An 18,429-nucleotide genomic window follows, 5' to 3' on the forward strand; every position below is an offset into this window, starting at 1 on the left:
CCATCAAAACTGCTTCAGCACATCGATGCCAAGCGATTGACATTAATCCTGGCAAACCATGGGAGCTTTTTGGGGAGAAATTAAAATATACTTCAAGATGGGACCGGCTCATTTTGAAGAAACAAAATTAATTACGCAACTAAATCAAGCTTAATAGTGAGTTGTGTTTTGAATAATTTGCTTCCAAGTTTGTTGCATGTTTTTATACCAGCCAACCATTTTAGGAACCACTTATTCGATACGTCCAAAAAAAATTCAAAACCTGACACTGGTCCAGCAAAATGCTTGGAGATCGCTGATGAAATATTATCAAAGACAATATTTAAACAACTTGCATATAGCTCATACCTTCCGTAATAGATAGATAATTTAAAAAAAAATAACAACAACAACTGAATTTAACAACTTGAACACACCAGTTCACATTTAGGGGGCGTAATCTGGTCACAGGAACACACTGAAAACAGAAAAGATGACATCAGGGGTGGAAATATTTACATGATCAAGCAATGTAAAAGAATCCTACTGTCAATGCAACGAATCGTGATAGTTTTAAGAAAATATCATCTATTTTATATCTTGCATGCTGTACCGCATGTGTAGTTGGGACAGCAGTGGTCTGAACTGGACACTGACACCAGTGACATCCCAAACGGGCAGCTGAGCTGAGAACACCTGGAGGGCTCACATACTACACACAAACACACACGCACACACATACACGTGATTGTAATGAAGTCGGGACGTTCATACAATGATTTGCAAATCATGCTCAACGTATATTTAATTGAATACACGACAAACACAAGATATTTAACGGTCAAACTGATACACTCTACGGTCTTGAAGCAAATAATCACCAACTCGGATTTTTATGGCTATCACACGTTCCAAAAAAGCTAAGACAGGGCCATGATGTTTGCCACTGTGTTACGTCACCTTGTCTTTTAACAACATTCAATAAGGGTTTGGGAACTGAGGACACCGATTGTTGAAGCTTTGTAGGTGGAATTCTTTCCCATTCTTGCTTGATGTATAGCTTTGTAGGAACAGCCGGTATTTGTTTTGATTTTTCTGTTTTTAATTGCTATTATTTAAGTATATTCTTATTTTATTTTCGCCGTAATTATTCTCTTGTTTGCCCTTCCAAGTTATAGTTAAAGTAGAGAGCACTTTTCCTTTCTCAGAATTCAAGAACACGAGGATCAAAGGACTTATTGTGTCAAACAAACACACATTTTTCCATGACGTGGCACGAAATACAATACCCGATCCCAGGTTAGCCCAGTAAGTCCCAGGTCTTGTGAAATAACATAATGAGGCTTATTCAAGGGTTCAGTTTGTGCAAAGATGCAAGAGGTGTGGATGGCGGCCTCTAACCTCCGGTCATGTGTGCAGACAAACTCAGAGGAGAGTCTCTGGGCAAAGATGGACAAACGTGGATTATGGATAGTTTGAGTTTTACTTGCTTGCTTTACGCTTGCTGGAAAAAGTCATTTGCACACTTTGAAAATCCAAATTGCATAGCGGTGGTTCATCAAAATTATTAATCATGAGCCATATGTGTACATTTTCAATATTTGGAAGAATTGCGCAGTTACTGTCAAAAGTTAAAGCGTAAAAGACGAAAGTAAAAAAAAGATGTGGTTTAGGCGCGGGAAATGTTTGTGTTTGTGTGAGCTGACCACATTGGTAGGAGGGGCAACAGCGGTCTGTAGTTTCCCGGCTAACAGTCAGAACTTCCCCATCCCGACACAGTGGAGGCGTGTCCACACAAGATGAACAGACTACAGGAAACACATTCGCATTGAATCACAATGTGCGACACAAAAATGATTGCAGTAGGAAACCTGTAAAATAGGAAATCCTGCTGCGACACTAGTTTCTAAAATGAGTTTTTAGAAACGGTCGATACTTACCGCAGATGTGAGTCAGGCAGCAGCTATCATCAGCTCTGGCTGCGATTAAGAACTGGTCACTTCGACAGGTGGGAATCTCTGCCTCGCAACTTGTGGGATCACACTCTGTAACCAACGTCCAATTTCGTTAATGTCGAGATAAAGGACTAAGAATACACGTGTGGAAGTTTTGCAAGAACAAAACTGTTTTAATGCAGAATATAAATGTTGATGAAGTCAAGGCTTGTTTCAATTATGAAGTGGGCATTAAAAACATTCTCTTAGGATCAACAAGCATGTGTCCTACACCAATGAGTTTTAACCATTTAATATACGTCACCGATAGCAAATAAAGTAAAAGAAGATGGAATCAGCACGTTCGTGTCAAAGACCTGTTCTGAAAATATGCATTTTGAAAAGGCGCACTAAAAATGTTCTGCAGAGCTAACAGTTGGTGTCGCTGTTCTGAGGCAAGACAGTGAACTACATGACCCAAAGTTATATTGCGGCGTTCAGGATAAAAGAGGGACCCTGATAGGTAGTGTCGTCATTGTGATATCTTATATTTATATATTCAGCTGTTACATCACTTGCTCAATTCAGACGTAGAAGTGAAATGTCTGCTTTTGAGGAATAAATTATTTGGGGGATTAATAGAAGAGATAAGTAGAAAACCTCTGCTCTCCAGAATATTTTATTTTGAATAAACAATGCTCGTGCGATAAATTTAGTTGCTGACAAATGTTCGCACTGGTACCGGGACCAATCGACCTCCGTTAAGGCAGTCCTGTTGAGTTCTTTAATGAAGGACTTTGGTGATGTGGCCTTATAATAGAATTTTCAGAAAAATGTGATTTCTCATTTTACTAATTTTCTCCTCTATGCTTATAGAAAACAACAAATAGCATTATTCAAAAACTGTTTTGCTTTTTATTTTTTATTTTTTGCCTTCTGGGATTTGCTTGATTTCAGACAAGCTTTGAAACAGTTTTGTTCTTAATTCAAGTTTTGTTTTTTTGGGCATGACCTTGTATTAACTGAACTTAAGAAATAGTACAAATGTTTTTTTTCTGACTGTTTTACGAAACTAGCTCCCCTCTCTGTTTGCAACCACGTGGTTAAGGTCAGCAACGCAAGTCAGTAGAGACGTACTTTGAACTACGGAAGCTACTAAATATCTGAAATTAACTAATAAAATGGATTAATTGGCCAGCACTGGGCTTATCTTTGGTCAAGAGGTTGTCACTGTGTACTCACCACACACGTAATCTGGACAGCACGAGTCCTTTTGGTAGTATGACACGAGCTTCTCCCCATAGTTACAGTCCGGAGGCAGGAGCTCACAGTGAGTCAGATTACACACTGCAAAGTCAGACGACATCATCTTATCTTTTTAATAGATTGCTGATCTCCATGCTGCACCGGTGGGCCAAACTCAAAAGCTCCTCTGCGGCCTTACCACAGACTTTTCGGGGGCAGCAATTGGTGTCGTCCGCCAGGCTGACAACGACCTCCCCTGTTCGCTGGCACACAGGCGCCGTGGTGGTGGAACAGTTGTACTCCACAGGGATGACTGTGTCCTTGTCGCAGCGGAACATACAACAGGAGTCCTTCGAGGCCTTCCACACTTCGCCGTGTGCACGTGGAACCTCAGAACTGTCAGTGCAGGCTACACAAACATCACAATTGACGACTCCAAGTGCTTACATGCCATTTTTCCCCCAAACAGATCGATATTAGGGGCCCTTACCACACTTGCTGGAGGGTATGCAGAGGGCAGTGTATGGCCGATGGAGCAAAGTTCCTTTGGGGCAGGCACAGCCCTCGGTAAGGCCTGAGCAGTGGGCTGGTTCTAAGTCAAAATCCTGATTGGGACATGACTGAGACGTGCAGGCTGGCAGACAGGCTTGATAGCGCAGAGTTTCAGGGCACGTGAAGGCTACAGGAAGAGAGATGAGATCTGTTTACACAAAGGAAATGTACTGGACAGCGTTTCTGGAAATAAAAAGAGAAAATGCTACCATTATCAATGGAATTCTGTAGATGCCCAAACGGTCTTTATGTAGGGTTTTAACAGGTTAGGCAGACAAATGCCCACCTTGCCTCTAGTGTCAATCACACTTGTGAAAACAAAAGGATGCGCCACTTAAAGATCACCCCAGTTTGAACGGTGGATTTACGGTTTAAATGTACTTTAAAAGAATAATTAAGGCCTTCATTTTGGAAAACGGATTCCTGATTCTTTCAAAATCAGTGAATACCTGTTTATGTTATCTTTTTGCTGACACAAATACTTTGAAAATCTCAATTATGGTTGAAAAACGGTGAATGTGTTTTGAGGTTTCAATCTTACGACAGAAATCTGTTCTCCTCCACTCGATACAGACGTTGAATTTGTGGCAAGAGGCTACGTAGGCAGCCAGTGCCACACACTGGTTGTTCACATACTCCACATCTCGGACCCAAACCTCGCAAAAAGTACTTGGGGAGACCTAGAAAAAGAAAAACATGATTTCATTCAGCTTTGGTTAAAGATAATGCCCATCAACCTTTTGATCTCGATCATCATTTTGATCCATGAAGGATCATACTTCCACACCTCCCTTGGAGGTCCAGGTTTGTCTGCCCCTTGTGGGCCACCACACAAACTTGTAATCACTTGATTTCATAATAATAATAATAATACATTTTATTTATAAGCGCCTTTCAAGACACCCAAGGACACTTTACAATAACCAAAAACACAAATGTGGTGAATCGTCTGACTGGTTCGGCCAATTTAGGCTGAGGAAGCACAACAACATGGTAAATGACTTAATAAATGCGTAAACCTACATAGGCGTGGCATGGGAAGAAGGATGGTTTCTGCAGCATGACAAGGCACCGGGAGCAGTCACTGGTGGAGCAGTTGAACTCTCTCCGCCGACTATGACTGACATAGCTGGTAGTGTTGGGAACCTGCCAGCTGTCGATGAATGCCGATGGATCCTCATTCCTTCCCACAGCGGTGCCATTGGCCAGAGTCAGGTCATTTCTTCTGTCTCCATCACATAAACCTAAAGAGTAAGGTGGAAATAAATACAGTTCGTAAGCTCTATGTTCTACTGCCAAGGTTATGTGTTTCAATGATTGATAACGAAGAGTTGTGATAACTACTCAACAATCATTACCTTGATGAGAGAGTCTGAGATAAATTCGGTCACATAAATTATTCAAAAGGCGGCCCGGTAGTCCAGTGGTTAGGACGTCGGCTTCACAATGCAGAGGTACTGGGTTCGATTCTAGCTCCGGCCTCCCTGTGTGGAGTTTGCATGTTCTCCCGGGCCTGCGTGGGTTTTCTCCGGGTGCTCCGGTTTCCTCCCACATTCCATAAACATGCAAGGCAGGCTGATTGGACGCTCCAAATTGTCCCTAGTTGTGAGTGTGGACATGGATGGTTGTTTGTCTCTGTGTGCCCTGCGATTGGCTGGCAACTGAATCAGGGTGTCCCCCGCCTACTGCCCGAAGACGGCTGGGATAGGCTCCAGCACCCCCCGCGACCCCAGTGAGGATCAGGCGTTTTGGAAAATGGATGGATAAATTACTCAAAAGCAGATAGATTAGGGCAGGAATGCCCAATGTGTCGATCACGATTGACTGCTAGCAAGGGATGTAGGGAGAAATGAAAAAAAAAAAATTGTGTGTCTCTATGCATGTTGCTAAAATTATTTATTTTTGTGCTAGTGCACACAGCACCCAAAGCATCATGTCCGTTTCAGTTTCACACGAAAAGCTGGCCACCTTTAACCTACAGTGGCGCATGATCTGCATGTCTGCAATTACAGCCTGTGATCAGAGTTGGATCGAACCCACAACCTCTGCACTGTGAGGTTGACGCGCTAACCACTGGGCCGCCATTTGTGTTTTACATGTTTTACATTATATTATTAATATTTCCAGATGAAAGTTAAATTTGTTACTGCGTGAAATCCTAAACTGAATTGAAAATCAATCAAAGTGAATCATAAGATCGCACATGGAATTGAATCATGTCCTGGTGAATCAAACCGATTTTTAGAAATCTAAGTCCAAGCCTTATTCAACATTCTTTCACTTCAAACATTTACCTTCAGAAGGAAATAAAAGTATTACTTGAGCTCACATTTATCCATTTTTGATCGTGCTAATCATCCATAAAACAAATAAAACAACCTTTAAATCGATTTTCTAGCTTTGAACATTGATCTTGGCATTGTGTGGACTTGGCGAAAAGAAATGCCATGTTGCATACACTACTTAAAATTTACTATTTAAACGGTTCATACCACAAAGGCCCCTAGTGGGCAGCTTCTTGCTGGGGCTGTCACTGTCGATCACCATCATTCCAGTGCTGTGATACCACTGCAGCTGGAGACCAGCCGGGCTTCGGATCAGATACATGTTGCCCGTGTCGTAGATCTCAAAACCAAACTTTTTAAAACGAGGCCTGGCATACCGTGAGTTGACATTGAGCTGTGGGGAGAGTGTGCAATTTGCTCGGGTTAGTGACTTATTTCACATCGGAGCTTTACTGCCCTCATGCGTAAGCTACTACATACAAAGCAAAGAGCATGTTTGGTCCTACCCTCCTTTGGAGCCTGTCAATGACGATGTGGTTGGAATTGTGGGTGATGTTGAGTGTCACTAGACACAGGTTTGTAAAATTCCACCAAAGCTTTAAAAAGAACGTTCACATTTTATAAACTGATTTACATTTAATTGACAGTAAAAGTATGAAAGTGGCTTACTGGCGAATCGGATGCATCAGGGCACTCCTGTATCAGAACGCTGACTGTCTCATTGGGTAGCTTAGTGACTATGAACCAGGCCGCTTTATAGATGGCAACACTATTTCCATCAAACGTGATCACATTCAAGTCTGGAAACACAGAACAGCGACCTGGAATAGAAACAATCAAATAGTGACATAATGTTTTCTTTGAAGTGAAGGAATGGAATCTACAAATTAAATTACAATGACCTCTTGCTTACTTAACACTGGATTATATCTAAATCAGTGGTTCTTAACCTTATTAGAGGCACTGAAGCCAACCAGTTCATATACACATTTACCAAACCCTTTATCACTGAAAAATAAAAATTCAAGAAGTGTCCCTTCAGTTTTGCCGGTGCGAGACTGGAGTTGCTCAACTTGGCATGACAAATCGTGCAGATAGGATGCTGAGACCCATCCTGTTCCGTGATGCATATGAATCCATGCGGTACATATTCGTCCGACCACTTTGTTTGTTTGTTTTTTGCTCAACATAGTTAGCATGTATTGAAACATTATTTTAAAAATCATACGACGTACTATCTCGACAGTTACACGTTGACTACTGACCGAACAAAATTTCCCGCAGCACTGATTGGACAAGCGATGTAATGTGATCATCTGCAGCCAGTGATGGCTAAGCGGGCGTGTCATAGCTAATTGACATGTTGAGTCAGGTGTGTCTTACCCTCCATGGCAGAAGCTCCGTCAAACCTCTGAGACCGATTCACTGAACCCCTGCGGTTCGATCGAACCCAGGTTAAGAACCACTGAGCTAAATCAATTATTTTTTTGTGTATGTCTTACATGGACAGTCCCACTGGGGGCAACATTTGTCACCGTTGACCAATATGGCAAAGCCAAGCAAGCCACAGTTGACTGGCTGGGAGGAGAAGGGGCAGCTTTGGGACTTGTTGAACAAGACCAGCTGGTTGTTGACACAGATGAACTTGGTGCACTCATCAACTATCTCTGCATACGGAGGCTGATTTGAAAGCGTCAAAATGGTTGAAACATTAAAATCATGTGAAGTTTTTTCAGTAGCTGTGTAAATCATGTAATGTTAGATTTCTTTTCAATGGTTGCTTTGGGCAGTTACATCTATTATAATAATCGAATACAGTACCATGAAAATATAGTGAAATGGCAAGTAAATGTGGATGATGTAAACTGAACCCACCGTACACATCCTTGTGAGTGATACAGCCATAGACGTTATGCTTTCTGAGGTGGACTTTGTTTTTTCCACTGGCCCAAAAGGTGTTGTTACACCAGGACTGGTGCGATTCATCCTATCCAGCACAGTTGTCTGGACCGTTCTGCTTACAGGGATGGACGTTATGTCAGGAGTAAGAACACCAGGTTTCTGAGTCTGGACGGTTATATCAAGTGGTGGGGATGTCATTGGTTGGGAAGAGACTGGTGCTGCCTCAGATTCCAGGGTTGACAGGCCGGAGATTGGTATGGTTGGCGCAGGCATGGGAAGTGGGGCCACTGTGGTGGGCATTGTGGTTATGGCTGCAGAAGGTGTTGCTTTTGGTGTGCTCACTGTGGTCAATGCTTCTGCTGGTGTTGTGGATATAGTTAGAGATGGAACTCCAAATACAGTTGTTGAGGTGGTTGGTTTGGTGGTTGCTGCCAGCGGTCTTGTTTCTCTCTGTGTCAGTCTGGGAGAGGTCATCTGTGTGACTGCAGTTGTAGTTGTTTCACCAGATGTAGATGTAACAGTTGAAACAAGACGTTCGGTGACCTTGGCAGTGGAAGTTGTTTTTCTTGATGTTGAAGAAGTCGTGTCAGGTAGAGAGACAGATAAGATTGGTGGGATTGTGTCTCTTGTAAATTCCGGTCTGCCCGTTATTGTGTGTGTTGTCACAGTGACGGGTTGGACTGTAACAGGTCTGAGGATGGTGGTGACAGTGGCAGCTCTTGTAGGTCCTGTGGTGAGAGACGTATCAGGGACATCGGGTCTTGGGGGGAGCACTGTTGTAACATGTGTCTTGGTCGTAAATTCACCAGTAGACACCCTATGAGATGTAGTCTTAGCAGTCATGGCTGTGATTGCAGCCAGTGCAGCAGAGGTGATGACTGGCCTTGACACCGGAAGCCGAGGCAATTCCGTTGTTTTAGTTGAACTGACCATGTCTGGAACAGTTTGAGAGGTGCGCTGTGGTGTTATCTTTGTTGTAGGACTGTGCAACTGGCTGGAAGAGGTGAAGAAATGGGGAGGACGCCATGGCCGTGACGACTGTGTGGTGGTGCTTGGTGATAGTGGAGGAATAAACGTTTCCTTGGGGATAAGTGGTGGTACAGTTGATTTTGCTGATAAAATTGGGCTAATGGCTACAGTAGTGGCTACAGTTATTCTTGGAGGTCTTGAAGTTGTAGACTGAGTGGAAGTAGACCCAGAAATTGTGGTTGTATGCTGAGGGGGTGGGTGAGTCGTTGATAAGCTGGCAGCAGTTGCTTTGGGCACAGGAGATTCAAGTGTGGTTGTTGTCTTTGGTGTTGCGTGCCGGTCTGAGGTAGACGAGGTAGGACTGGGCACAGTTGAAGTCAGCACGACTTGGGCTGGCAATGATGTTGGTACCTCAGGAGCAGCTGGGGTGGTTAAAAATACCTTCTCAGTGGTAAACGTAGAAACGGGAGGGGCCATTGTCTTTGGACTAAGGAATTGTGATGTTGAGCTGGTTGTAAAGGGTTCAAATGGAGTGACTACGTCTGTGGTTGTCGCTGAAGTGACTGTTAGCCTAGACAGGGTTGCTGTTTTGACAGGAGGTGGGGTAAGCAGTGAGGACGTGGATGAAGAGGCAGTGCTTTGTAAACCAGGAGCGATGGGTGCAATTGGAGACCTTGGGTGACCTTTTGTGCTCGTAGATTCTGTGGATGTAGTGTCAGTAGATCTGGGCATGGTCACTATAGAACTCTCTGAAGCTGCCGGAGTTTGAGAAGTGGTTCCAAATGGGAATGCCACAAATGAATGTGTCGTCTCTGTGGACTCCTTGGTGGCAAGAGGAGAAGTGGATGTTGACCCCTCAGTAGAACTTGTAGTTACTACTGTAGTGGGTGTGGATTTTGTGGTGTAGCGTGGCCGGAGGGCATCAGTGGGCCTGGTGGAGGAAGTTTGCCGGAAAAGAGAAGTGATTGCAAAGGGAGTACTGCTCAAACTGAAGATGCTGGATCCAAAGGGACTCATGGTAGCACTCTCAGCTGTGGTACGGGCTGTCACTTTTAGAGTCGACAGAGGTTCTTCCATCTCAGGCCTTACCGTGGGGGGGAAAGGCAAAAGAGGTGCTGGTGTTTTGGAAGGTTCAGGAATTGCAGGAGGTGAGGGGAGGCTTGGTCTACTTGACTCATCAGAAATTGGAGCAGATGTTGCTGTGCTCAGAGCGGGAACTGTGAATTTTGGGGTAGGAGTAGACTGAGAAGGGGCAGATGGGACAATAGTTGTCTTGAGTGACGCAGTGGCTGTTGTGGAGGACGTAGTTGCAAGTGGCAAAATAATTGGGGCTTTTATACCTAAACCCAAAGCCATGAACAGCATATAAGAGGAGAACAGACATTGATATATTGTATTCAGACTAAGTTATATCGCTGATAGCTCCTGTTCATTTCATAGCGCAATGCGTTTATAAATCAAATTGTGAATATATGCAGTTTGACCACACACATACGCGTCAAGTAATTCATAACCACCAGTGACATCAATAATTGTTTCTACTCACAGTCTTCGACAAAGACACAACGACGAGTAACTTCATCTAGGACCATTTGTGGGGGGCAAACAGGAAGACAGCCCTCCACTCTGCACAGATCAATACAGCAAACCAATATGTTACGGAAAACAGGTCCAGACTTAATTATTTATGGTGGCATTTTCTACAAAAATTGTGATGATGATGAGCTGAGTGAGCTCAGTCTCTACGCCATGAGGAATAAAAGTATGATGCTCAATGTTAATGTATGGAATATATTAAGAAAATTCTAAGTCCATCCATTCATTTTCTTTTCCACTTATCTTCTTCAGGATGACCTTCAGATCATCCCCGTTGACTTGTTTGTTTGTTTTGTTTGTTTGTTTGTTTATTGAACATAAAACATATACAATAATAATTTGACAGAAAATAAGGTAGATAAAACAAGTAAAAAGAAAGAAATCAGTCTTCATTCAACACAGTTATTATGTTCAAGGGAGTAGGATGAAGTAAAAAACGTATCTAGTCCTACCCCGTTATGTGTTTATATCTACTAAATCATTTTTATATCAATCAGAAAAGAAAAAGTAAGAAGAAGTCTCCATTAAGGCTCATACTTTACCCTTAACCGTGATATTTTTACAACTTTTGGTTTGTATCGGGATTATATACATCCTCACCCTGGCACTCTTGTGTCAATTTTCTCTTGTATTCATAATGGTTATTTCAATACCTTTCTCTATTTATCAACTTAGTTCTGATTTATCATTATATTTAATGTTTAGAATTTATCATTTTAACTCTGATTGATGTAGGTTGTTTGTATTATTTTTTTGAATTTGTTTTTGAACTCAGCAAGCGATTTACTCATTTTTAGGTCCGTTTCGAGATTATTCCACAGATTAACACCTTTTCTAGATACACTTCTTTGCTTGATGTTTGTTCTTGTTGAGTTTTTTGAATAAGTTGGTACCTCTTAATTCATAGTTGCCTTCTCGAATTTCAAAAAACCTTCTGAATGTTTTGGCAGAGCAGGTTATTGTGTGCTTTGTACATTAATTGGGGGATTTTAAAGTCAACCAGGTCATAACATTTCATCGTATTTAATTTGATAAATAGTGGATTTCTGGGTTCCGTACATTTTGATCTATTAATAATTCGAATTGCTTTTTTTTGTAGTTTGAGAATAGGGAGTGTATTTGTTTTGCAGGCATTTCCCCATATTTCCACACAGTAGGTCATATATGGTAATAATAATGAAGTGTATAATGTGTACAAAGATCTCTTATTTAGCACTTCCTTGGTTTTGTAGAGGATCCCTACGGTCTTGGCTATTTTTCTTTTTACGTTACCGATATGTGGTTTCCAACATAGTTTTGAGTCTCTTACTAATCCGAGAAACTTGGTTTCATACGCTCTTGCTATTTCAATTGAGTTTACCATAATTTTAGCTTGGTGTTTGATTGGTCTTGTGCCAAAAACAATTAACTTCGATTTTTTCAGGTTAAGTGACAATTTATTTCTGTCGAACCAGTTTTTTTAATTTGTTTAATTCGTTTTCTACGGTTATCAGGAGCTGTTTCAGATTTATTCCAGAACAGTAGAAAGTTGTATCATCAGCAAATAGGACGCATTTAAATAGTTTTGAGACCTTGCAGATATCATTTATATATAAGATGAATAGTTTTGGACCAAGCACTGACCCCTGAGGTACTCCGTGAGTGATTTTCAGTTGATTCGTTTTTTTATTGTTGAGTTGCACGTACTGATATCTGTTTTCTAAATAACTTTTTATCCATTTATAAGCTACACCTCTAATGCCATATCTTTCTAGTTTTTTCAATAATATACTGTGATCTATTGTGTCAAAAGCTTTTTTTAGATCTAAGAAAACCCCAACAGTAAATTCTTTGTTGTCTATATTAGTGGCTATTGCTTCCACAAACTTCATAACTGCCATTGAGGTGTTCCGTTTTTCCCTGAAGCCATATTGATTCTCACTTAACAGCGCATGCTTTTGTATAAAACTATCAAGTCTGGGAGAAAATAGTTTTTCTAATATTTTTGAAAATTGTGGTAGTAGTGATATTGGTCTATAATTTGTAAACAGATGTTTTTCTCCACTTTTATAGATTGGAATAACTTTAGCAATTTTCATTTTTGATGGAAAGATACCAGCTTTGAATGACAGGTTGCATATGTGCGTGAAAGGTCGCACTACATATTCTATAATCTGCTTGATTATTGTCATATCGATATTAAAGCAATCAGTTGACTTTTTATTTTTAAAAGTTTTTATAATATTTGATACTTCTTCTTGTTTTACAGCAGTAAGGAACATCGTGGAGGAGTTTTTTTCTACGTATCTATCTATTTCAAGCAGGTTTGGATCAGGAATTTGTTTTGCTAGGTTACTGCCGATGTTGACAAAATACTCATTAAATTCAGTTGCTATTTCTGCAGTTTTTTCCAAAATAGTATTTTTGCCTTTGATAAAATACTCTGGATAATCCATTTTTTTAGGACTATTTCTGATTACTTGGTTAAGTATTTTCCATATTTCTTGTGTGTTACCTTTATTCTGCTCTAATAGTGCATGACAATGATCTCTTTTACTGGTTCTTATAATATTTACTAGTTTATTTTTATAGGTCTTATATTTTTTTTCTGCTTCTTCAGTTCTGAATTTTAAAAACAATTTATATAAATTGTTTTTCTTTTTACATGCGTTTTCTATGCCTTTCGTTATCCATGGCTTACTTGGGTCTTCATACTTTTTGGAGACTTTAGTTAATGGAAAATGTTTATCATATAAGGAGATTATGGTAGACTGAAATACTTCAAACGCTGTATTTGGGTCTTCGTTTGAGTAGACCTCGGTCCAGTTTTGTTTTTCTAGGTCTTGCTTAAAGGCATCGATGGAACGTTGGGTTCTTAGTCTTATTTCTGTTATACGAGTTGTTGATTTAGCTTTTCTATCGAAATAATTATGAAAAACTGCAAAAACAGGTAGGTGGTCACTTATGTCATTAATGAGAAGTCCACTTCTCACATCTTATTTATAAATATGTTATCTATTAATGTGGCCGTGTCAACTGTTATTCTGCTAGGTTTCAGGATTACTGGGAAAAAGCTGTTGCTGTTGATAGTATTTATGAAGTCAGTTGTTTTTTTGTGTCTATTTGGGTTTAATAAGTCAATGTTAAAGTCACCACATATTATTCGTGTTTTCTTATCGTTGTAGTAACTGAGCATATCTGTTAGTTTTTTATTGAATGTGTCAATACATGTTCCTGGTGTCCTATAGATGCAACTTATGATGATATTTGATGCCTTTTTATTGTGTATTTCAATGGTTAGACATTCCATTAGGTTTTCTATATCTCTCGATTTTACTGCATTTAAGTGCTTTGTCTACATATATTGCAACCCCCCCCTCCTTTTTTGTTTTCTCTATTAGTTGCAAACATTTCATAACCTTCTATTTCCATTTCAGTTGTTTTATCTTCATCAAGCCAAGTTTCTGATATGGCAATTATTTTAAATTTATTGAATTTAGTCAGGTATTCTTTAATTTTTGTGAAGTTTTTATAGAGACTTCTACTGTTTAAGTGTATTACCGAAAGTGCATTTTCCAATTTTATATTAGTGTTGAATTGTTCATCCAGGTAATAGTCAGAATTTGTTACCCTTTGTTTGTTGTTGAAGAAGTTATTGTCTGGGTCCAAATTGTTCTCGGTATCTCGAATGGCTAATAGTCAATATCTTCAAGCCTTGGACAAAAGGGGTGGTAAACCCTGCTATGGTCAGCATCCAAAAGTATTCATACTCATATTCACACTGATGGAAAATTTCAAGTCTTCTCTGAAAGATGTATTCTCTTTATTTTTATTTTTTTTTATTTTTTGAGGTAGAGTACCTAGAGAAATCCCATGCATGCATGAGGACACAAACTCTGCATTGAACATTAGAAGTGTTAGGCAGACGGGCTAAGATTTAAGTAACAAAATTATTCCTTATGAGTACGGCTGTCAGCGTGAATGAAAAAGTTCAAGTCTCACTGTGGGATGGCCACACAGGCTACTGCTGATGGGTCGCTGCAGGTCTTGAAACAGGGGCTGCTGCAGGAGTCATATCTCCACTGGCACTGGGGATGAGGCAGGGCGTCTGAGCCAGAGCCTCATGAAAAACACAAAACAAGCACTTTTAGAATTGTGACAATAGATTTTTGGTGTCCTGGTGCTTTGTCGAGATTTGAATGAATAAGCCACCAATCTCAGTATGCAAAGTGGTGTCGGTGACAAGCACTCAGATTGGCCAATAGCCAGCAAATGCAAATCGGCTCATGAGATATAAGTCAGGTATCTGGCAAAGAAAAAAAAACATTAAACAAGAACCATTGTTGATTCTGGACAGATCCATCACCAGAGCTCAGTCTTTAGGGGGCCACATGTAATGCATAGTGGGGCCCCAATTATTCAGACCCTATGAATAACTGCATGTGTGCGTGCATGTGTGCCTTACTTGCAACTGTGCAAACACACATACACATTTCGAACACAAATTTGCAGCATGTTGCAGGTTGGGTGGGGGGGGGGGGGGTTAATGTATGGGTGATAAACAACTCAACAGTAGCATATCTTAACCCAAAAATAGAAACTATGATTTTAGGGGAGTTCGGCTACTTATTCACTGATTCAGGTAAATGAGCTCACATCACAGCAGTGTGTTGGTCAAATACCACGTGAGGCCAACTCAAAATGATTCCCAACAAATACACAGGGTAAGTGTTTGTCTTTCCTTGATCTTCTCCATTTTTTCCTCATCCACTTCACTTCTATCCTCATACAACACTGGTACACTATTGTGGGCTATGAGTGTTTGGTTATGGAGGTGTTTACTGTATGTCACTTTCCAAAAGAAAGACCTAAAATAAGCCAATCAATGTGTGTACTCCATTTATTGATATTTGCTTGGGCATGGTTAGAATAGCAACATTTAAGCAGCAATTTCTGTTGTTTTATGTTTGTTATTTTATATAAAATGTTCTCCAAAGCCCTTTGTTACAGCTACAGCTCTTGTGAAAGCTCTATATGAATATGTATTGCATTGTATTGTATAAAACATTTACTGAAAGTTGGAGTAAAAACAGGCACAAACCTGACTGCGCAAACAAACAGATGTGGAAGCTAAGCAGCGGACAGAACTTTTCCACTCAATAAACGTTTTAGAAATGGCAATAAAAATCGTCATGAGACATCATCTTGTGCAGTTTTGGAGCTTCTGAATGAACGAAGCGAGGACTTGAAGCCAGTCACAAAAAGTCGTCAGGCCAGATCAACGAGGATGAAACTCACTTGCATTTCCATGTGTGTGGGTCATTCATTTCAAGCATACTATGACAATTGGTGCTGGCCTCTCCCATTTTTTCTGCGGTGCCATGTTTTCAATGTAATGTTATGCAGGATGGGCACAGACCTGCAAATCCAATTGCCTCTCATCCTAGACAATCACATCAAACAAAGCATACCTTTAACATTACTGCTGGGTTAACCAAACTTATTAGAGCAAAGGATTTATGATTCTGTTTGTTTACCTCTTCCGCCAACTCTTCCAATTCCATCTCTTCGAAGTGAATTTTGTACTTACTACTCTCCCAAATATTCCACGGTGATAACCATCAATGCAATCGAGAGGGCAAAACTCTCTTTTAAATACAGGATGTGATCTGTCAGGATGTTTCAGGTGCAAAACCATCTCCAAGAGACGAAAAGCTCGACTGCAGCTCTCCTCGCGTACAATTCCCTAATAAATTGGCCTTATGAATGCCAAAGGCTCCGCCATCTGAGGAGAATTTCTTGGTTGTCTGAAGTGTTACTTGAAATCACCACCAAAAAATCAAAAAAGTTGTGAACTTTATTTCCTTGGAACATTTCAACTTTTAAATGTGTCTCATATCTCGGCGGGATTGCAGCCCTTTTTACACGTGTCGCCAACAGCACGTGCAATCTCTGAGTGAGTAAACAAGTAACTTCGCAAGCGCTATTTAGTATCTTAATAAAAGACCCAAATGTTAAAGAAATCACATGAAGCACACCCAGCAACAGCCCACGCAATCAGTTTGAGCGACAATTGCAATTGGCCCTTACTTTTAATTCCGCTTCACAGAGAAAAAAGGAAAAAAAAAATTCTAAGACTTTCCGAAAAGCACTGTAAACAGGAGACTAAAAAAGAGGTCAAAATTGTCATTTTCCTATATCATATGAGGCTTATCATTTGTAAACAGTATTACGGTGGTTTGAAGACAAGTATTGGCAGCAGAACGACATAAAATATAGCAGACAATCACAATCCTATTATGTAAATGGTATGAAATCTCAAATAGACAAAAATCTTGACAATATAGAAGGTGTCATATCCACAAGCATGACTAATGTATAAAAAAACATAATTGTAATGCTGCTTCATATCTATATGCAGTAAAACTAAGACTTGGTCCTTCACAACGGGACAGATGCCGCTCCTTTTTTTAGCTGCAATAACAATATATCCACAAGTGTTGACTCTTGACCCAAGGAGGAGCACTGACACCATTTGAACTCTGTGTCAAGACCTCACGGACAGCTGAGTGAAGCCTGAGAAACCCACTTAGGGAAATTTTTTATCATGCAACCTGTCATACAAAGACGGTAATATCAGCTTCACATTTATTTCGATCATCTCATAAATAAGGTTATGACAGGTAAGCCTGCTGACCTTACAAAGAAAAATAATTAATTTTGGATTAATATCACTCCTGTTATTTCTTGCACACCACAGCCATTATATTTTACTTACTTTCATTTCCTCACATTGTTCCATCAGTTTCTGTGTTATTCAACTTAATGTGAAGTCCTGTAGCAAGTCGGTGAGTAATACCTGCGAGTTTGAAAAGAGTGGCTTTCCGGAAGATGTCAGTGTGACGATATTTGAGCAGGTGGAGGCGAGGGAGGGTAGAATGTAAGAAGAATCCAGGCTTTGCGTGGGACTCCAGGGAGTCATACCCTGAGAGCCAGGTGTCCCTGTGGAGCACAAAGGTGGCTCCATCCCGGAAAGCCTCACTTTGCTCCCACTTGACCAGCTTCACCTGCCCACTGGGGCTCACATACAGAAAGTGATTGGGCCTGTGTGCTGCCTCAAAGGATATCCGTGATGTATCTGGCAGAAGAAAAAAACAATGCGAGAAATCTCATGACATCGGTTTCCTGAGCGTTTTGTGAAGAGACAGTAATTCACACTCAAATTTAAGAATCACAGATGAACGTGTTTGGAACTGTGGGAGCAACCTGGCGAGATCACATTCAAGCACAGCGAGAATTTGCTAATTCCACAAAGAAAAGAGTACACAACAGATTCAAACACAAAACGTATGTGCTTCTTATAAAAATTGAGAAATGATCCCAAGAGTGAGTTCTGTTGATCCTGACCATTAATGACCAGTCGTAAATGTGAACCCTGTTGAGTTAATAAGAGAAACACACCATGTGGTCGGGCTCTGCTCAGGCCTGGTGTCATCATAAAATGTGAGAGGGCGTCACTCAGGTTTCCTCGCTTCACAAACACTGAGCCGCTGGACCTGCTGGCAACAAGCACCAAAGTCCGATCTCTGAAGGGCAGCAACCTAAAAGGGCCTTTACCAAGAACTGCAGAAATGATGAAGCTGTGTTACTGCAGGTTGTCGAAAAGAAATGTGCTTCATTTTGTCAATAACCACTTTGTAAGACCTGTGATTTATTCCAAGAACAAAAACCAGAAGGGCAGGGAGATGAGAGAACCTGTTTTTGTAATCCAGGCACTAAGACCTGGACTATTAGACACACAAATGATAATAAATATTACGTAAGCATGAAGTACAGTGCCGATATAGTCTGGAATATAATTCAAACAATGAAGGTCTCATACATTAAGAGGTCAAGCAACTCAAGCTATTAACTCTTGCTAATGCACAGCTGTGAACTGAAGGTCATTGCAGGTCATCAGACATCCACATCATCAAGCTGACTGAGAA

The 18,429-nt window shown here is 40.6% G+C and overlaps 1 protein-coding gene across 3 annotated transcripts in view; it reads right to left on the reverse strand.

The window, feature by feature from the left end:
• otog (otogelin) overlaps nt 1-18,429 on the reverse strand; it is a 52,986-nt gene that overhangs the window by 9,540 nt on the left and 25,017 nt on the right. For all 3 annotated transcript variants that reach the window (XM_052063429.1, XM_052063430.1, XM_052063428.1), the window contains exons 32-49: nt 17,903-18,064; nt 17,301-17,579; nt 14,444-14,561; nt 10,413-10,492; nt 7,871-10,206; nt 7,498-7,675; nt 6,665-6,816; nt 6,502-6,591; nt 6,203-6,389; nt 4,734-4,954; nt 4,252-4,390; nt 3,649-3,837; nt 3,358-3,567; nt 3,156-3,260; nt 1,920-2,024; nt 1,686-1,787; nt 593-691; nt 417-457 (exon numbers count right to left, since the gene is read on the reverse strand). In XM_052063429.1, the coding sequence (XP_051919389.1) occupies nt 417-457; nt 593-691; nt 1,686-1,787; nt 1,920-2,024; nt 3,156-3,260; nt 3,358-3,567; nt 3,649-3,837; nt 4,252-4,390; nt 4,734-4,954; nt 6,203-6,389; nt 6,502-6,591; nt 6,665-6,816; nt 7,498-7,675; nt 7,871-10,206; nt 10,413-10,492; nt 14,444-14,561; nt 17,301-17,579; nt 17,903-18,064 (4,793 nt within the window). The remainder of the gene's footprint in view (nt 1-416; nt 458-592; nt 692-1,685; nt 1,788-1,919; nt 2,025-3,155; nt 3,261-3,357; nt 3,568-3,648; nt 3,838-4,251; nt 4,391-4,733; nt 4,955-6,202; nt 6,390-6,501; nt 6,592-6,664; nt 6,817-7,497; nt 7,676-7,870; nt 10,207-10,412; nt 10,493-14,443; nt 14,562-17,300; nt 17,580-17,902; nt 18,065-18,429) is intronic.

Source organism: Hippocampus zosterae, chromosome 4 (genome assembly GCF_025434085.1).
Source record: "Hippocampus zosterae strain Florida chromosome 4, ASM2543408v3, whole genome shotgun sequence".
NCBI classification, from domain to species: Eukaryota; Metazoa; Chordata; class Actinopteri; order Syngnathiformes; family Syngnathidae; genus Hippocampus; species Hippocampus zosterae.